This window comes from Antennarius striatus, chromosome 11, assembly GCF_040054535.1.
Source record: "Antennarius striatus isolate MH-2024 chromosome 11, ASM4005453v1, whole genome shotgun sequence".
In the NCBI taxonomy this organism is placed as follows: Eukaryota; Metazoa; Chordata; class Actinopteri; order Lophiiformes; family Antennariidae; genus Antennarius; species Antennarius striatus.
This window is the reverse complement of record NC_090786.1, coordinates 11,738,474-11,758,123: the sequence shown is the minus strand read 5'-3', so window position 1 is coordinate 11,758,123 and position 19,650 is coordinate 11,738,474. Positions and strand designations below refer to the sequence as shown.

General features: G+C 41.8%; 1 protein-coding gene across 5 annotated transcripts; it reads left to right on the top strand.

Moving 5' to 3' along the window:
- The first annotated feature begins 530 nt into the window (after positions 1-530).
- Positions 531-18,387, top strand: efemp1 (EGF containing fibulin extracellular matrix protein 1). 5 transcript variants are annotated; one of them, XM_068328078.1, is made up of 12 exons: positions 539-615; positions 706-813; positions 1,378-1,481; positions 1,655-1,700; positions 1,858-2,064; positions 11,863-11,985; positions 12,102-12,221; positions 12,982-13,101; positions 13,432-13,551; positions 14,434-14,560; positions 14,647-14,839; positions 16,586-18,387. In XM_068328078.1, the coding sequence occupies exons 1-12, from the start codon at positions 567-569 to the stop codon at positions 16,745-16,747; spliced, it is 1,479 nt and encodes a 492-aa protein (XP_068184179.1). In that variant the 5' UTR covers positions 539-566; the 3' UTR covers positions 16,748-18,387. The 5 variants fall into 5 exon arrangements, with proteins under 5 accessions (XP_068184182.1, XP_068184180.1, XP_068184183.1 ...); XM_068328080.1 differs by having other exon boundaries at positions 597-615; positions 706-823; XM_068328081.1 differs by having other exon boundaries at positions 531-813.
- Positions 18,388-19,650: the final 1,263 nt, after the last annotated feature.

The window sequence follows — 19,650 nt, the reverse complement described above, 5'->3', positions numbered from 1 at the left end:
CACACGCACAATCACTTGCTGCCTCTTCACCCATGGGACAGCCAGCAAACTGTGCCAATTCCAACAGATGTTCTTGAAGCAAAGGCATCTTGTAAACACCATGAAATGTATTAGAGGCTAATGTAGTGCTTGCTGACAGTAGTCCTCAACACATGACTTTGTTAACACCTGCTGTTCACACATACTCTACACTTCTACCCAATCTTTTGAGTCTGTCCCAGCGTGACGGGATCTGCATGTTTCAACATTAAAAGTTGTGGAACATCATTCTTAAAATAGCATTAAAAACATAACAAAAGAACTGACATGGTGTAAAACTAGAGCCGATACTCTAAAGTCATCATGGAAACACTGCCCTGCAATAATTCAAATTCTTGTTTTATTGGGATATAACCTTAACTCTGTTTACTCCGATTTCTACTGATGAAAATGTTATGACATGAGTGCATATGTGAGTCATAATCAGATCGCTGCTGCTGATTTCAAAGCTTCGTTTTCCATTTTCTCTGATGACCTTTCAAAATGATTAGTCATCAGTCTGTAGAGGGAGCCACTGTAGCCGGCTGATGGTTGGCCACTCCGGTGAGAGACGGAACCCGGAGCTCAACCTGCCCGGTACACCGCCCCAGAATGTCATGTCGTAGGAGCTGCATGTTCATCATCACTACCGCTTCTTACCATCCGACATCTATCTAAAATCCGCAGCGCATTTGGAGAGTATAGAGATCAGCCTGCTGCTGCAGACGAGATCGATTTGCAACAAAACACAAACCGGGAACGTTGTGTGGAGCACCCCTGGAGAAAGATCCGCAGGTAATTGCAGGTACGTCGCCATAGCGCCACATGATGATAAATCTACTGTATCCAAGACTCTGATTAGACAGAAACGCGATCAGAAGATTTTAAATTAGTGCGAATGAGGAAACATTCTTTTTAGATGTATCTCTATTTTCAAATAATTGTCCAATAGCAAGTGGAAGTACATTGAAGACAATGAAAAACACGCACATGCAATTTGCTTGTTGGACATGTTTTAATGCAAATTTTTGATCATCATGAGCTCTTGCACGGCTGATTGAGTCGTTCATTTTCCTGACGCTGACTGACACACAAGGGCATGTTTACGCACGATCTTTACGCGCATTACGCACTAATCCTTTTGGAGAAGAACAGCAGAAAACACTTCACTCAGTTGAAGTCGCAGCTTTTTTGCTGGAGCTGTGCCAACATAAACATCGCGCCAGCAGCGGGAGATGTTCGGACTCGTTAAGCAATGCCATCAGTGATGTAATAACGGGTATTAAAACATGTAGGCTTGTCAAGCGAAAAATGATCTTGCACGCTCTATCCATTTGGTTCCTCTACGTCTCGTTATAGCGCTGCACCGACGTTTGGTCGACATGCTGGGGATCTGCGTGTGTCTTTGTGCGTTTTTAACACATGCCCTCTCCCAGGAGGTTGAGGAGCCTATTTCATACACAGTAAGTAAGATGCTCTATTAACATGGCGATTTTTTTGTCTGTTTAAAATGCACTTTTGAGGTGCTGGTGTATTTTAATCTTCTAATGCAGAACTTGAGGTTAATAATTGTCTTCGTATGTTGTTAGATGAAAGGAAATATTAATCATCTCATGAGAATTACATTCATTCGCAGTGCACTGAAGGGTATGAGTACGACAGTGTCAGAAAGCAGTGCAGAGGTGAGAACATACATGCTTCATGATAAGTCAAATATGGATATGTTTTTGTCACTCAAGTGTGTTCAGCCAACGTTGATAAAAGTTGTTCCTTTAACCAGGTAAAATGATTTCAGAAAGATCTTCTTTTCTGTTTTTCTTTCCTCCTTTCTTTCTTGAGACCTTGACGAGTGCACCTTGTTGGATGATGCCTGCAAAGGAGGGATGCAGTGTATCAACCACTTTGGTGGCTACCTCTGCCTCCCCAAGAGTGCTGTGATCTATATTAGTAAGGAAGGGGACCAGGTGCCACTGAGGCCCCCCCAGACGAGCCACACTGTCCACTGTGCAGCGGGCTTCACAGCAGATGAGCAGAACCTGTGTAGAGGTAAGATCACACGCACTGGTACTCCAACCTTGTTCCTTGTCTCACATCAGTGATGAGATGGCACACAGTACCAACGAAGGACATTTTAAAACCTGCCTTTCATTTCTTACTGCTCTAAACCAACACAGAGGCGGCTCCTCTTATCTTAGCAAGTGGTGCTGACAAGTTTCTCTGTAGAGAAATTGGACTCTGTCAGCAGGAGCAGAGTTATAACCACAAAGTATTACCCAGAAGTGGAAAAAGGATCTGTGACACACTCCATAATTTTTTTTAAATCTTCCAGAATACTTAAGATTTGACTTCAGGTGACATGTAGCAGACTACATCCTCAAAATGTGGTTGTGGAGTAAAACACTCCTTTACGGAAAGTGAATATCAATGTCAAGGGGATTTTTTTTTGTTTCCTGAATATTAATGGTATGCAGAACTTGGCTAGATGCTAAACAATGTGTCTCAATGTGTCTGTAGCAGAGCTACTCAGGTATTTGATAATTACTTGTTAATGACTTCAGAGCCTCAATAAACAGAGTTCCAAAGGTGAACTGTTCATCCATCTCTCTGACAGCCATCAACAGCTAAACAGTGCGTAGCTGCCAGATGTGTTGCAAGCTTCTCATATTTTTCCTCACCGTGATGTCATGCTCTCTCTTTTGGTTGCTTGCAGCATGATGTTTTTGGCCAGAGATCAGCTTCTTCCTATAATATGAAAAATTGCTGGGTGTTGAGGTCCTCTGCTTCAGAGGAAAATGAAGGACATGTTGTACTGTATTGTGGCAACATCTGCGCTCATGTACAGTAGAGTCTTTACGGTGTCATCAAAAGTTAAGCTGTGGCTGTGTCACAAGGGTTGTGGTCACAAGAGCCAGAGATACAGTATGTGTGAAGTGCTTTATGCATTTCTTTAAACTGTAACCCAATTAGGATTCATCTTCTTACTGCTTTTATCTGCTGAAGCGGGTCACGGGGAGCTGGAGCCTTTCCCAGCTGACTAAGGGCGTGAGGCAGGGGACACTCCGGGCGCGACGTTAGTGTACCGTGGAGCCACACAGAGACACAAACAAACTCTCACACACACACACACTCACTCCTACTGGCAATTTTGGAACGGCCAATTAACCTGAAGTGCATGTTTTTGGGGATGGGAGGAAGCCGGAGAGAACCCACGCAGACACGGGGGGAGGGGGGGGGGATGCAAAGTCAGCACAGAGCAGGACTCGAACCCGGAACTGTCTTGCTGCGCGGCGACAGCGCTACCCACTGCACCACCGTGTCGCCCCAGTTAGGATTTATTAGAGTGTAAATCATGGCAGCATATCAATAAAAGTTACCACGTAATCGAGCTGGAATGGATGTTTTACGTATTCATTTACTGTTGTGCTGCTTCAGTGCATAGGCTAAACAAAGATGGGACGTTATCTGTCAGTGTTATAACTGTGAAATGAACGGAGTTTCAACTGGAAGGCGTCTCATGCTGCTATGTGGGTGTATATTCAAGCTTGCGATATCTTTGTTTATATCAGTCCCTTCTTACTCTGTCATTACATACAATGAGCCGATTGTTCTTCGACACAAAAATGTCCCTTCTCTTCATCTCTCTTTTTTTTGGTGTTACTTCACACTGCCTGTTTTGCACAGCTACATATCTTCCTAGTGAAGGAATTCCTGTTAACTTTTAATGGTGGAAAACCTGAATGCATAAAATAGCTCTTACACCAGGTGCTAACTCACCACTCTGTGACGGAAACCTCAAGTGCCGAGTCAGGTAGGGCAAAGGGGAAGATGTACAGTGAGGTCGACACGGGGTTAAAGACCGACAGGAGCGGTAGATCGCTGAGCGAACCAGGTTGTTCCAACGTCATGGTTGTGTTGTCGCTGGATTGTTTTTGGTGACTTACTGCTGAGTGTGTGGCAAACAGTGGAGAGATTAGCCAAATATTCTGGAATAACCGAAGCCATGTTTCCACAGCACAACTAGCATCAATGAAGGAAAATCATTCCTAAAACAAGCAACTTCTCTTGCTGTTCTTTAACCGTGATTAACGTTGATTAAACATGAACCAAACCACAAATTATATAACACAGTTTGCCCTGGCCTCTCCTTTTCAAGTGCGGATTTTATATTCACTCCTATGGGTATAACTAGTCACAAATCAGTAATAAAGCCCCTTTGGCCCGGAGAGCAAGACTAACTATGTGTTGTTGCAGTAACACATAAGGGAAGCTGGCACCTTAGCCCGGCCCTGACCGCAAAAAAACTGTACATGTGACAGCTTAATGATGCCTCACATTTCCATGACCTCTCCCACCCTCCACACACACACACACACACACACACACATACACACACACACAAACACACGCTGTGCTTACCACCGGGAGATATCCACAAGTGCCTTGTTGTAGTCTCGTGTGTGCATATTTACTCTTATTTTTGGAAGAGGTTAGATCACTTCCTCCCATGACTGAACGTCGTCCATCAAATAGATTGTCCCTTAAATCTAATGAAGGTTGTTATGTTAGGATTCTTATTGAACACACTGCAAAAGTACACCACACCTAATTGAATATACTCCATGTACATGATAATATCATATTTGATCCTCAGAAGTCTTGACTTTACATACTATAGCTGGTACTTATTGTTAAATCAGATGCTCCTGTGCTTCAATATGGGAAATGAAATGACATGCCACTCCTGTTTCCCCGTCTGGTTTCCGGAGGTCACATGTGCCACGTTACCCCCGACATGCCTGACTAATTTCTGCCATGTCTGGACACTTTTCACTTGTAGTAACTGGAAATCTTTCCTAAATATGTTCTATTAAGACTGTTAAGCCCTGTGTGACAGAGAACTTGTGTACTTTTCCAACAAGGCAGAGTGCATGCAATAACATTTTTCCACACAGATGCAATGCACTTGGGAGGAATATCTCTGGAATGTTAGCGATGGTTGTTTTTTCCGTTTGCTCCCATCTTTTGTGATGGTAGGAATTACTCACCACCTTGACAGATAAGCGTTGGATCGATCTGTGGGGAGCAGGAATGCAGAGAGCAGAACAAGCAGAGATGGTTGCAAAGCACAATGTGACACTGCTTCTCAGTTTGACCTTTGCAGCTCGTGCTTCACAGCTGCACTTGTCTCATCTTGATGTGTGCATCTGAAGAAATAAACCCCAGCTACCAATCACTGCTGATCCACAGTGTTCAGAGTTGTGAGTTTTTAAGGAAATCCATCATGTTATCCGTTTGTGTTTATGTCCTCTAAACATCCATCAAATACAAGCAACAAAAACTGAGAAAATTCTGTTGTTTAGAGGAGACGAAGAGCAGTCTTCACCATGAGGGTGATTTTGTTGCTCAACAGCAGGAAGTGGGATCAAACACAAAACTTTACTTGATGAAAACCTACCGACTTTGTTGAGGGTTCCTCAAACAAAAAGACACCTGAGGCTCACCTTTGTATCCGCAGAACCCTTCCATTAGCAGCTAAGCTCTCGGCTCCCACCTGCTCTCTGACTCATGGTTTGAACGGTTGTGCATCAGTATGTCATGACTAGGAGATTGTCCTGCGCCCTGTGATTTTACTGTCAAACTCACTGCACCTGTTAGGCTGTGGTTTCAACTCAACAACCAGTGTCCATATATCAAGCTTTTGAATTGTTGAGTCTTTTAAAGGAGCAGTAACCGGTCTCTTCGACAGACGTTACTTCATTATTGACACAGCATGGGTCGCAGTGAACGTAGCACGGATGGCCATGCCCTCACAGGATGAAAAGTGAATTTTGGCAATCCATCCATCCATCCATCCATCCATCCATCCATGGATGGATGTCACATCTCTGATATAATAATCAGTCCGACATGACACTGACACTAATACGAAGCTGGGATATTCTGTCTGAGACGTGTAAAATGTTTAATCCAGACAAAGGGAGATTTGGATCTATAATTATGTATGAACATATTTAAGTCATAAACTTTTGGTGATAAACACACTACCCAGAATGCTAGAGGTAGATCAGCGGAAGTGGATCAGCGGAAGCATCGTCGTCAGGGCAACATCACCATAGTGTGACCCGTGACTTCCTGATGATATTGCTTAATTCAAGTATCAAAGTATTGCAACATAAAATCAACACAATACACAAAGAAACTTAAAATAAACTTCATGTGATGTGTTGTACACTCTCAAACATGACAAGGGTCTCATTCAGGGTCCTTGAATAGATGATCCAACCGTAACCCTAATGTGCTGCCGTAGCGCTCATGGTTTTATCATCGCATCAATGATGGCAGAGAGGAGTAAATGGGGAGCAGAGGTGGTGTACCTCATTGGTGTGAGTGTCTAATGCTGTTGCTATTATTCTCTATGAGGGCTGTGCCTGAGCGGGGGCCAGCTGCTTCCTCCTCTGATGTGCCTACATATGTTGCTCTTTCCAGTTACCTCACGATGGAAAGGGACACAGACTGCAATAAATCACTCACAGGCTGAGCTGTGGTGACAGTCACATGTGATTGCAGGGTGAACAGTTTCTCCTTTTCTTGACTCTTATTGTAACAGTTATTTGATCTTTTTTTTTCAAGGCCTGTGTTTAAAGGCTTCATTCCTCCCAACTGCAGATATTAGTCTAAAGGCTGTAAATTGCTACTGACAGGTCAGATGGGCGGAGTGATTGATTGCCCTCTCATTGAAGCAGGAGAGTTGCTCAGCACTTATTTTTTTTGGTAGTTTTCAGAGCAACAGGAAGGATTATTATCAGTGAGGAATGTTGCAGGCACACGGCTCGGATTTTTGAGAATGTCCGGACACTGCCCGTTCTTTATAGGAGTGTGGAACAATCCCACAAATATGTTCGTAAGTGTCAGTATGACTAAAACTCCAGTTGCTTTTGAACAATGAGAGTGATGAGCGGGGAAATCTTGGGAGTGGTGTGAAGAGCGAGAGCTTGGAAAGATTTCATGCCTTAATATGGCTGGAAATATACAGATATTAAGTTTAGTTTGTTGAATCATTTGATTTCATACATGCATTGTTTCTGGCCTTACTTTAAAAGGGAAACATTGACACTCCCATTGGTGTTGAGGTTACCCTCAGGCTAGTGATGGCTGTATTTACACCTCTTTGCTCAGGGAATGACATATTATTACAAAAAAACCACAACTGTGGGGCAGGTTGAAATAAAAGTGTCCGGGATGAAACAAAGCCAAGCATTTATAAGGGGTCTGGTGTCTGACATGCTAACAAATGTGAAATGAAGTTTTATGAGTTATTAACAAAACAGATCTTGCTTTTGGCTTTTCCAGAGATTGAATTATCCAGTAACCAGAGGGACACAGGGATGCTGTTTAGCAGCAGGATGACTTCAGCTGGTCTTCGGAGCAGATCCATTACTTTGTTGCAGTTTTCAGTGACAACAAGAATAAATGCTCCCAAGTGACGATACAACAAGCCCTTTCATGTCAGTGTGTTTCTGAAGTCAGTGATACATTGTCCTGAATTCGAGCCAAATTTTTGTCCTGTTTTTGGTCCCAAAGACTTTTATTCCATCCATATTCATGTGCACACAACAAAAATGGATCTCCTCTAAGTGTATGTGTATTCTGCAAAAAGAGTATTTCATGTTCAGGCTCTGAAAACATTACATTACACACACACACCTACTCACGCGCACACACACACACACACACACACACATAGACACACAGACACACACACGTGTGTGTGTGTCACACACTCACATTCTTTGAGCTGCCGCTATCCCTGTTACTCCCCCAACTCCCACAAGGCATTTGGAATTAATCTCCCTGAAAAGCAATGATTTTTTTTTCAACTTTGACATCACATATGCACACACGGCTGTAAATCAAACTTCAAATCTTTAAAATCCCTTTTTTGTTTAAAAAAAAAAAAAGGCTACACCCTTTTTCCTCATTCTTTCCTTCTACTCTTCTGCTGGATGGTCTTATCTCTCCCTGTGATGTTACTGCAGGCTCAGTTACAGGGAACTTGTAAGCTGTGTTAAATACAATTTTGAAAAAAGAAAGCTGACCTCAGAAAACAGTCACTTCTCTCCACACGCAACACATCATCACATTTGATGGTTTGTTGCAATAAAATCTGTTTTCCTGTGTAAACTGTATGCTGCCGTGACTTTATTAGACCTCAGAGCCAGCCAGTGTGGGATGCCCTCCCACATTCACCCTTGTGCACATGCACAGACAAACTTTTGTGGCACCACGCACTGGCAGCCCTTTAAAGGTTTAGTGACCAAGAAGAAATGACCACAGATATTCCCATGAATGAACTTTTTGGATCGCGTTCACCACATATGCTTTTATTTAGAGCTGTCGAAGTTTTTTTTTTTTTTTGAAAGGGAGCAAAGAGGACTCTGGCCTTCCTGTACACACGTTGCGAGGAAGCATCCCCACAGCGTTAGCCATGCAAAGTCACTTATTTCCCCAACTAGTCATGGATTCTCCACTTTATATAAAAGGTTGACACCTTCATGGATGGTTCACGTAATCTCCTATATGACCAAAAATGGCATAATTGTTAGAGTCCAGAAAAATCTTCATGGTAGAAATAACTCAAATACTAAAGCAAATTCTGCTCTCAGGATGAGGTTCATGGTGTAAGTATTGTGGACCCGCTCTGGTTCAGATTTGGAATTCTTTTCTGCTGGAACTAAGAATCAAAATTAGATCTCTCTTTAGGTGGATACACTGGAGATGATCAACAAACTTTCTAAAGAATGCATGTTCATCTCCATAAATGTACAGTAGTTGCTTAGTTTGTGAGATCTGGCAACACTGAAGTGGAAAGTGCATCGACCAAAACTGGTCAAAGTCTTCTGCCCACCGTGCTGACATGTATCCTGTCCAACAGCATAACCGAGTCGTCCACTGTCAAACCAGCCTGAGCAGACGGGATAAATAACTAAGCAGCAGGCTATTTGTTGCTTAGGGGCCCTTGCAGTGCCTCTCCAGTTGTAGCAGTGTTGGTTAGTTAGCGATGTCTCAACACTTATTCAATCAATTGATCGAAGAGGCTGGATCTTCACCCAGTTGTTTTACCCTTATTAATTCACAGCTTAGAAATTCAAGTGGTTTGGGATTGCAGGTGTTGTTCTTATTAAATATCAGCATGTGAGCACGCAGGTTTTTTTTTTCAAGCCTCAGGAGTGTCAGACTTGTGTAGTCTGGATCTGCTGCCACAGGGCAGGGCTTTTCCAGTCTTACTGAATCACCAAATACCTGCAGTAGGTGGGCGTGGTGGTGATTAATGGAGTCTGATGTGTCTGTCTCCTGTCTGTTAATATATTGCATTACCTCTATTTTAACCCTCTGGGGTCCAAGGTCATGTTTTTATAAGCCTTTAGGTATTTTATAGGTATCACATTAAATACTGTTCAACATAATTTTTGATACCTGTATTTTCGGCACAACATCTCCTTTGTGCGCTGACAATAATTTCTTCACTTTAACTTATTGTAGTAGATCAAAACAAGCAGCCGTCAGACCCTGGGGGGTTAAATACTAAAGAATATAGTGTGTAAATACTGGGTTTGAGTTCAGATTAGGGTCATTATGTTATTATGTTTTTTTTACAATCCATTACTTTATCTAACTAGTTGTGTTAACAGTAGTGAGAGCAAGACTGACTTACGTCGTATGCAAAGAAGATAGGTTGGTATCCATGGCCAAATAAACATACTCATTTTAAAGGACGTAGTTTCAAAAACTGCGATCCAGTCTGTTTATAAATATTTACAGCAGCTGAGCCCCCACCTCTCTAGAGAGCAGCACCCCAGCACCCTGCCTGCCTCACAGGCCAAAAGGAGCAGGAGCTTGAGAATGAGTTACAGTATAAGCCACCAATTAGGCAGAGTGTTTTTCTGTACATCTTTGCTGCAGTCTTGTGACATTATAGGACTGAAGCAAAAAGTGCTTTTGGATAAAAGAGTGGTGTCAGAAAGTCCTTTATCTGATATTTTACCATAATCTGAACAATTTGATGGATTATCATGAAAGTGGGATGGATCAAGTTAAGGAATTACACCCAGAAGGAAACCACTATTAATTTATGAAGCAATAATATTAATAATAATAATAGTAATGTGATTCCAGTTTCTAGGAAGTTCTTGTATTCAAGGAGCCAAACTAGGTGCATGTTTTGTTTTTCCCACATTCAATTTGCACCTGTTCTCTCTTAGATGCACCTTTATTTGAGCCTTGCTTTTGTCCCTTGTGTTGTCAGTCCATCTTATCACTCTGCCTCCAAGGAGGGAAGCACATTTCAGGTCTCTCCATTTTCCTTCCTTTAAGGAGTGAGGACAACTTACTTTCTGTTCAGCTTTTGCTTCATTGGCCAAACTCTCACAGGAACAAATCCCACTGGACAGCAGAGGCTGTGGGACCGGTGTGTAGGACATTTTAGGCTCTCAAGGAAGGCCTTGATCCTTACCAGCTCTGACATCAGGTGAAACATTTATGTCCAGATCAGTTCATGCTATGTGTGCAGCAGAATGTTTGTCTTTTCTGTGCCAACTTCATTTGATTAGTCATTTTTACATACTTGATCTCTATGAATAGGAGCTCTGTTGTCATGTAATTCCATGTTTCGGGTGCCTTGATTGCATCTAAACCCTACAGGAGGGATAACACAATCATGTCTTTCAAGTATGTTCAGCAAGAGAAGACAACTTTAGGTTTTCCATCCGCCTTCCAGTCAGATTCCTCTGATACTGTTCAGACACACAGATGCCAAATCACAATGCAGATAGAACCCCCTTCCTTTCCTGTGTGTGTGTGTGTTTGTGTGTGTGTGTGTGTCTGTGTGTGTGGTATTGAGTATAACCGACTCACATGCTGTGAAACTGATGCCTACTGGCAGTCTTCATATGATGGTTTGTATCAGACCACCCAGGAGGACTGCTGGTGGGCCCACAGGGATGAGACTATACAGTATGGGCATATTTGTAGTGTGCAGAAGAAGGTGTGTATGTATGTATGTGTGTGTGTGTGTGGGGGGGGGTATTGAGGAGAGAAGGCTGTGGCTCCAAGCAAATCAAAATTGAGAATGTCTTTGTAAGATCAACAGAAACAGGAGAATCTTTCCACTGCTGCGTTGTGCACTCAGCCCCAATCTGGAAGATTGAAAATGTTCTTTAAAATGTATCTAAATGTTAAAACTGACACAGAGCCATAACTTTACCTTCACTTCACCTCACTGTTAGGCTGTGCATTGCTGATCAGCACAGTATCATTTATTTAAGCCATTCTATACGTAAAGTACATTTAGGATGTTAGTTAGAGCCCTTCAAAAAAATTTTTATAGTACAGATATTATTGCAGAAAATTGGATTTGACTGCTGCTGGAAGGAACTTGCGATTTCAGCTATTTATCCTAACAAAAAACTACTAAACCTCTTCTTCTGTGATATACCGTATTAATGATGGGATGAATGATAGAAAGGGAAAGTCTTTCTGTCTGAGCTTTTGAGATGATGGATATCTGTAGAGAGGGTGAAGCATTATGGTTAAAAGCACACGACTTATCACTCTAGTTCTTTCTCTCCTCCATATATCCATCAAATAGCTGTCCTGTTAGCAGGAAATATGATCTGGTGTTTCCCCCTGTCAACCAGAACAGTGAAGGGACACTTGTGTGTTTATGTATCAGTGATCTCAGATATGATACAGACTTACCAGTCGACTTTGTCAATTACGTATTTGGGCACTGAGCAGTCATTTATTCTGTGCACCGTCCTCTTAGTGTGTATTTTTGTGTGTTTGCAGACATAGATGAATGCACAACAGGTCAACACACTTGTGGCCCTGAACAAGCCTGCTATAACACCAGAGGCTCTTATAGCTGCCAGTGTCCTGCAGGTTACCAACGGAACGGAGATCGCTGCGTGGGTTAGTCGCTCCCTCCTGTTGATTTGATTCCAGCTGCTGTCAAACTTTCCAAAAAGATTGTTGCAGCAACTTTAAAGAATTGCTTTTGTCACCCATGTCTTGGTGCTTCCATGCAGACAGAGATGAATGTGCCATGGCCCACTACTGCATGCACAGATGTGTTAACACTCAGGGCTCATACTACTGCGAGTGCAACATGGGTCACAAACTGGCCAGCAACAACAACAGCTGTGTTGGTAAGTCACTGAAAAGACATATGCTCTTACCTGGGTGGACAGAATTGAATAATAAATGATCAATGATTGGTTATTCTGATTTAGCTTGTGGATATTTTGTGTTTTTATGGTGGAAATCCACCCAATCTGTCAGGCACCAAGCTGATTTTGAATAGATTAACTTAAATACTTACTATTCCATTTATTTTGTTCACAGCACGTTTTACCATTTTGTACATGAGCAAAAGAGCAACACTATAATTCACAGCAGAGGATGTGAGCTCTATGTACCTTTCGTTTTTTTCATAATGCAGATATTTTATGGTCATAAATGATTTCATAAACAAATGACACACAAGCAGTTGTGCTTTTTTTCATGCCTTGGAGCTCGGAGCTGTCATGAGATTCATCTTGCAGTCTGAACCCAAAAAATAAATCTCCTGCTGAAGTCAAAGGAAGTTGTTTCTGTAATAGAGTCAACAGCTGTTTATTTCTGAAACATATATAGAAATCCAGCTGTCTAACAAGTTCCCAGATATTCTGAAATGTGTGTGTGCATATGTCTTGAACGTGTGCTTTCTGCATTTGTGTCTGAATATTTCCGCCTCCGCTTGTGCTATATCATAAAACATTCATCTTAACTTCCCTAAAGAAACTATGTGAAACAATTAAATAGCATTTATAGTGTTATTATGTATGTATTACTGATCTAAACTACAAAAATTAGTTCAAGTTCATAATTTAGAAGAATTACTGGTGTTATATCAATTTGTCCTTCCAGATGTGAATGAATGTGATGTTCAGAGTCCTTGTCAGCACCATTGCTACAACCTGATTGGCTCCTTCCTTTGCCAGTGTGAACAGGGCTATGAGCTGGCACAAGACCTGGTGTCATGTCAAGGTGAATAGACACATGCACACACACACACACACACACACACACACACACACACACACACACACACACACACACACACACACACACACACACACACACACACACACACACACACACACACAGAGACACATCTGCAGAATATGTCATGAACAAAACAAGATATCACAGGTTCTATTTTTGTTGTTTCCATGGAAACATAATGTTTAAGATGAACCTTGAGATCTTTCCTGTGTTTCATTCATGTCTGTCTTCAGTGAAATTCACTTATGTAGGATTGTCCTGAGTGTTTAATGCTTATTTATTTATGTTTATGTGTGTGTATCTTTTGTACAGACATTGATGAATGCGGATTCTCCAGCTACATGTGTCAGTACCAGTGTATCAACAGCCCAGGAAGCTACTCTTGCGAGTGCCCAGAGGGATATCAGCTCCAGGGAAACAGGTTATGTCAAGGTATTACAAGCCCCCCCCCCCCCCTTTTCCCTCTACCTCTTTTTTACCTTACTTCTTTATTTATCTATCTTCTCACCCTCTCAGTTTTCACGCAAGAAAAGGTTCCTAAAAGAGTCGTCCTCTCTCCCTCATCCTCAGCTCTTTGAAGATAAGTGTTGAGAGGCTCTTGATCATCCTCTATTCTACCTCTAAGACAGGGAATGAAAGCCACTCTTATTCAGTACCGTCATGGAAAGAATGCAGAGTTAGGCAACACAAACACACTGCAACTTTGTGTTGCCTTGCTTAGCCACCTCTGTGAATTTATATACGTGATGTTGGTTTCTTGAAGTGGATTTATTTGAAGCCCCAGCGCTTGCTCAAAGGGCGAGCTGTTATTTTTTCCTTTCCCCCTCGATCAGGTGTAGGGTTTATAGGGGCAGCCATGAATCCAACCAGTTGTGTCAGAGGGACCCTTTCGGTGATGAATCCAGGTTGCTGTGCCAGAAATAGCCCTGTGGTTTGGGGCATGTTTGATGGGGTTATTTTTAATGGTAATGCAAGGAAAGAACTGCACGTGGGCCTGTGTGGGGTTGCATTGGGAACTTCCTTCGACTGCAGATCTGCAGTTAAGGGAAGAGCTGCAGGTCTGCAGATCCCTCGTGTCTTACTTTGCATCTCTTGCTCAGCTTCTTGAATCTACACCCCCACAACACCGTGGTCAGACTGCAGATGACCTGAACATGAACTGTGTTTTCACAGCTTTGTTTCATGAAGTATATGGAGTTTGTGTGTGTTTTGGAAGTGTGGGATACCAATATTGTCATCCAACAATATTATTTTTGTCTATTTAACACTTTTCTCTCAGTGTATCTCTCTGTCTGTTATTCTGCCAATCACCAGACATAAATGAGTGTGAGATGGGGACCCATAACTGCCAAGATCATGAAATGTGCTGGAACTATTATGGAGGCTTCCGCTGCTATCCCAGAAACCCCTGTGAGGCGCCCTACACCAAAACCTCTGAAAAGTCAGTTAACATCATCCACCTTTGGTTCCAATATCCTCAGTGTGGTTAGTTTCACACAGTTTTTCATATTTGTTGTGCGTTTGCAGCCGCTGTATTTGTCGATCTCAGGCTGAGTGCCAGGGTGTCCCACCTTCAGTTGTCTACAAATACATGAGCATCCAGGCGGACAGGACCGTCCCAGCAGACATCTTCCAGATTCAGGCTACAAACATCTACGCTAATACACACAACACCTTCAGGATCAAAGCTGGGAATGAAGCAGGAGAATTCTTTCTGCGTGTAAGTTGATTTATTTTTTGTTATATGAAATGCTGAGAGGTTATAACTGTAATTAAATATCAAATATTAGCGATGTGATGCGGTTTCATAGCGGTATTAGTGATATGACTATTTCTCCTGCAATTAAGGAACCTGATTTTTTATATGCATGTAACCTGTCACACAACAGATCATATGATATTGCCTGGAAATATGGCCAGACATCCCTCTGTTGCAGATCTGCCCACCTCCCTGATTTCATGCAGCAGTTTTAAATTTTGACATGCACACAGGTGTCAATCATTTTATCAATTCAAGCTCAAATTGTAATTGTAAATTGATTTTATTTAATGCAAAAAACTTCCCAATTACATTTGCATTATTATTATTACACAATTATAAACTAGCTTACCTGTTCACCACACATTGTATTAAGTTACATTACTGTATATTGTTTGTGTCTTACCTGTAGTCCGCTGGGATAGGATCCAGCAACACCACTGAAGTCTGCACATACTTCTGGTAGTTATGTAGCTAAACTACAAACTACATTATTCAATTGATTAGGCTATATTATTTATCAGGTATGTATGATGTGATATTTTTGAACAAATAATGCTGACGTAAATACAACCTTTGTAGCTTCTTCAAAATATAAAAATGTTTTCTAGTGTCAACTGATCTGTGTCACTTTACTCTCCATTCATCTGGCAGAAAATTTCTAAATTCTCTCACACTACTGAGATATGTGAGAAAAATACCATGTGAACGTGATTGCAGTTGTGCTTGTCGCTTCTTAAATACATGCAAACCAGATAAAGCCATGCTAGGGTCTTCAGCCACGCATGGACATTTAGTTGAACTAAATGTCACCATTTGTTGCTTACTCATAGAAACAATATTACATACATGTGGATGGTTAATTCACTGTAAGAACATGCTAAATACTATTCATCCAAGTATCCTGTCAAATTAGCATAAAGTGCATGTCAGAATACAAACAAGCAGAACAGACATAACAGGATATAACATGATAAGGGCCCTCATTAGTGTTACGCTTCAGCTAACAGACCCAAACGGAGACAGAAGCCAGAGACAGGGAATTGGGTCTCAACTTTTTAAACTGTAAATGCTCCAAAATGTATTGGTAAAGCAGTTGAAGACTGGAAATCCATTTAGCAGGTGACTAAACAAGTTACATAATTAATCCAAAATCGGCGAGCAGAACCGATCGGACGATCAAACTGCAGGGAAAGAAAGACACAAGAATGGTGCAACGATAGACTCACAAAGACAGGGAGGACATGAGCACAGAAGAATGACCAGGACTGTGAACATAGACTAAAACAGGGGATCCAATAGGACAGGAAAGCACAAGAAACTCTGCTCCGAAGTAAAACATGAAGTAATCAAACTCAAACTTCAGGTCAGTGACAGTGGTCGCTGGTCTTCCTGGGATCCAAGTGTTTTTCTAACCAGCTGTGTGTGCTACATCAGAGGTCAGGGTCATGTTGAGTGTTTTTCCTCTACTGGTGACCATGAATGTCATAACAACATGTCATGACAAGCCATTTGATAATTGTAGAAATATTTTAGTCTGGGTTAAAGTGGTGGACTGGCTGTCCCGCAGGACTGGCTGACTGCTGCCATCCGTAGAGCCATGTCGCTAGTGTGGCTAAAAACAGCTCCACCCAAACAACGGTAAACTGCTTTGAAAAAAGATGTCATAAATCTGTGTTCACGTTGACCGATCCTATTTTCTTACAGCCTTCCAGCAATGTGAGTGCCATGCTGGTGCTGACCAAGCCCCTTACTGGTCCCAGGGAGTACGTTGTGGACCTGGAGATGATCACTCACCATCTGACCATGAACTACCGGTCCAGCTCACTGCTGCGGCTCACCATCATAGTTGGGCCCTACGCCTTCTGAGTGCCACAATTCCCAGCAGCCCACATGAGTATGGCTCAGCAAACATAGCAGTGTAACAGAAAAGATGCCTGCATCAGCATAGCATACTATACATTTTCATACAATACAAGCATACAATATATAACATAGGTTGTGGGAGACTCATACAGCAGCACGACAATCACAGTAGGCTCGCTCAAACCAACACATTCTGTAATGTGTCCACTGGGCACCTTTTTCTCTTGAGGTGTCCAGCTATGAGCCTTAACACAGTTTACTACAAACTGTTGGACATGGAGCAGTGATAGTGAGGAAAAGAGGCCTAGTGGACACCCTTCTTAACTGTGATAAATTTGTGATGCAGCTGTACCTACATTTATCACTTTGTTGACCAGAATTGCTTGGAACAACCTGTGTGTGCACCAGTGAAACACAGGAAGCAGAGAAAAAAAAATCCTTTTCTATATACAGTAAATGTACATGATAAATATCCATTATGTGCAGCTATTGATACAAAAAGAATTTAAGGACTTTGTCATTGACTTTTTTTTGCTGTTGATAAACGTTGCAGTGGTTAACCCTGCTGCGCCTCACTGTTTGTTCAAGTTTCTGTATGGTTCTGCTCATGAGTAATAATTTCCAGAGAAGTTCAGAAAGGTTCAAAAGTGTAAAGGGAGGGAATTTTCATGTGAGTTGAGAGTACTAAAACTTTGCATAACAGCAGGCTTGATGCTTATTGATTGTACATACCGATACAACAAATCTGTTTGTGTGTGACTGTGTGTGTGTGTGTGTGTGTGTGTGTGTGTGTGTGTGTGCGTGTGTGTGTGTGTGTGTGCTTGCCTAGCTTTGTTTACTGTACGCAAGCAAGTGTAAGTGTGAAACAGAGGGAGCGAAAGGGAAGGAGTGAGGACAATCTTGTTCTCTGCCCGGGGTCCGGTGGATGTGGTTGAGCTGTTTATGCATTTCTGTGATGACATCCTTTCAGCTCTCGGTCACCGAGGCAATAACAAGAGATTTTTTTGAACTCGGGAGCATATGCAGGAAATGACGGCTTTCATAACACGCTCAGGCCAGTTGACCATTTATTGGTGCCACAGTGATTCTCCAGAGGAACTGTTGGGTTTTCTAATGTTGGTCCCAGTGAAGGAGTCATCATGGCACCAGACTGGCTCGCGTGATAAACGTGATTTTAGCGCTTTGACCTGCAGCTTTTTCAAACATGCAGTGGATTACTGAAATGTTTATACAATGCCACCACATTTATTGTCAGAATGAGAAATCTTTCACTACCTGCTTTGCCTGTCATGATAACAAGTGTCTTTTCTGGTTTGTTGCTGAAACACTGTACACTGTCGACACATAGCACTGTAAACCGCATTGAAAATCATCATGTCGTCACCACTCCAAGGTGAAATAGTTACTCATCTAATGTCTAAAATGTGGTTTCACCATTATCATACCACGGTGCCTTAGAGGTATAAACACAACAAAAGGTAACAGTCTTATCATTCTGGTTGTCAAGATTGTTAAATCCTTACATTGAAATGCCTTAATGTCTTTCTTTTCTATTTAAAATATATTTTGTCATATGTATCTTATATAGATTGTACTCTAAAGAGCAAAAGTTAAATTGTCTAATAAAACATGATAAATGGATAAAGCGGGCCTTGTTGTTTTTCCTTTGTCTGTCACTGTTGTGTGAGTTCTTTTAGAAAGTGTGGTCTTCGTTGTTGCACCAAAGTGAACAAGACCTGACTTCATGTATTGTATGATGGAAAATGCAGTGGTTGTGTGAAATGCTCCACTGCTCATGCTTCTGGGAGCATGTGAGGATGATTTCATCTGAATATAACTATGATAAATGCAGTGAACACAACACCATCCACATCATATGTCTAAATCTTACACAAAGAGATCCAGAGAGCATGGAGTCATATAGATCAACACGTGCTTGGGGACAAATGAGGAGCCTGTGTACACACACACACACACACACACACACACACACACACACACACACACACACACACACACATACACACACAACATGTTTAGGTCTGACATTGGTTGGGAGTGGTTTTTTGGTAAGTTGTTGCTCAATCATTCTGCTGTCTAGAACTTTAATCAGCCAGTGTTGGGATATGTAAGATGATCCATGATGTGTCATTGCTTCCCGAACCCCATCTTCAGCTCCTTGTTCGCTGGAGCGCTGTGTTTTTGCTGTCTGGGCATGATTCAACCCCCAGGAGAAATGCTGCCCACCCACTTTCTCTGTAACTCAACCAAACACTGAGCCTCACAAGAGGAGCAACATTTTCAGGTTGTTGTTCTTGATTATACATTATGATATATTCTTAATGATAGTTTAGAGCAGCAACTCCAAATGACAAAATGAGACGGACCCTCCGGGTGTTGCAAATGTAATTATAGCCTGACAATTAATAGTGCTGTTTCTCAAAGAAGTTTCTTACATGATGATGTATACCTGATCATTTTTAGCTTGCCAGGGAAGCCTTTGAATTATGATATAATTACAAGGGAAAACATGACATACAAGGATGATAATTATCCTCAAGTATGGTAGCAGTAAATGGTACTTCCTTTTATGAAGATCATATCAGACGAAAAGTTTATTTTTCTTCTCCGAGGGTAGCTGCTACACAGTATGGTGCTTATATTTAACTGCTGATGAGAATGGGGAATATTTTGGGTCAGAGGTCCATCATATTCCAGCCTTTTCTACTAAAATGCTGCATTATGACAAACCTATTCACACACACTTATAAAGCAACATATATAAGTTGCGGAGAAGGTGAAAATAAAGACAAACACACTATCCTTGCAAATAGCAGATGACTTATTTGTACTCTTTTATATATTAGGAGACTCCCCAAAGTTGTAACCAAACAGAGGTTTTCTCT

What these genes read in the sequence shown, in the direction of transcription:
- efemp1 (XM_068328078.1), top strand. Translation starts at nt 567, where the DNA reads ATGGTTGGCCACTCCGGTGAGAGACGGAACCCGGAGCTCAACCTGCCC. An exon ending in CCCTGGAGAAAGATCCGCAG is followed by an intron (nt 814 to 1,377) that starts GTAATTGCAGGT and finishes GTCTCGTTATAG; the next exon opens with CGCTGCACCGACGTTTGGTC. An exon ending in AGACCTGGTGTCATGTCAAG is followed by an intron (nt 13,102 to 13,431) that starts GTGAATAGACAC and finishes TCTTTTGTACAG; the next exon opens with ACATTGATGAATGCGGATTC.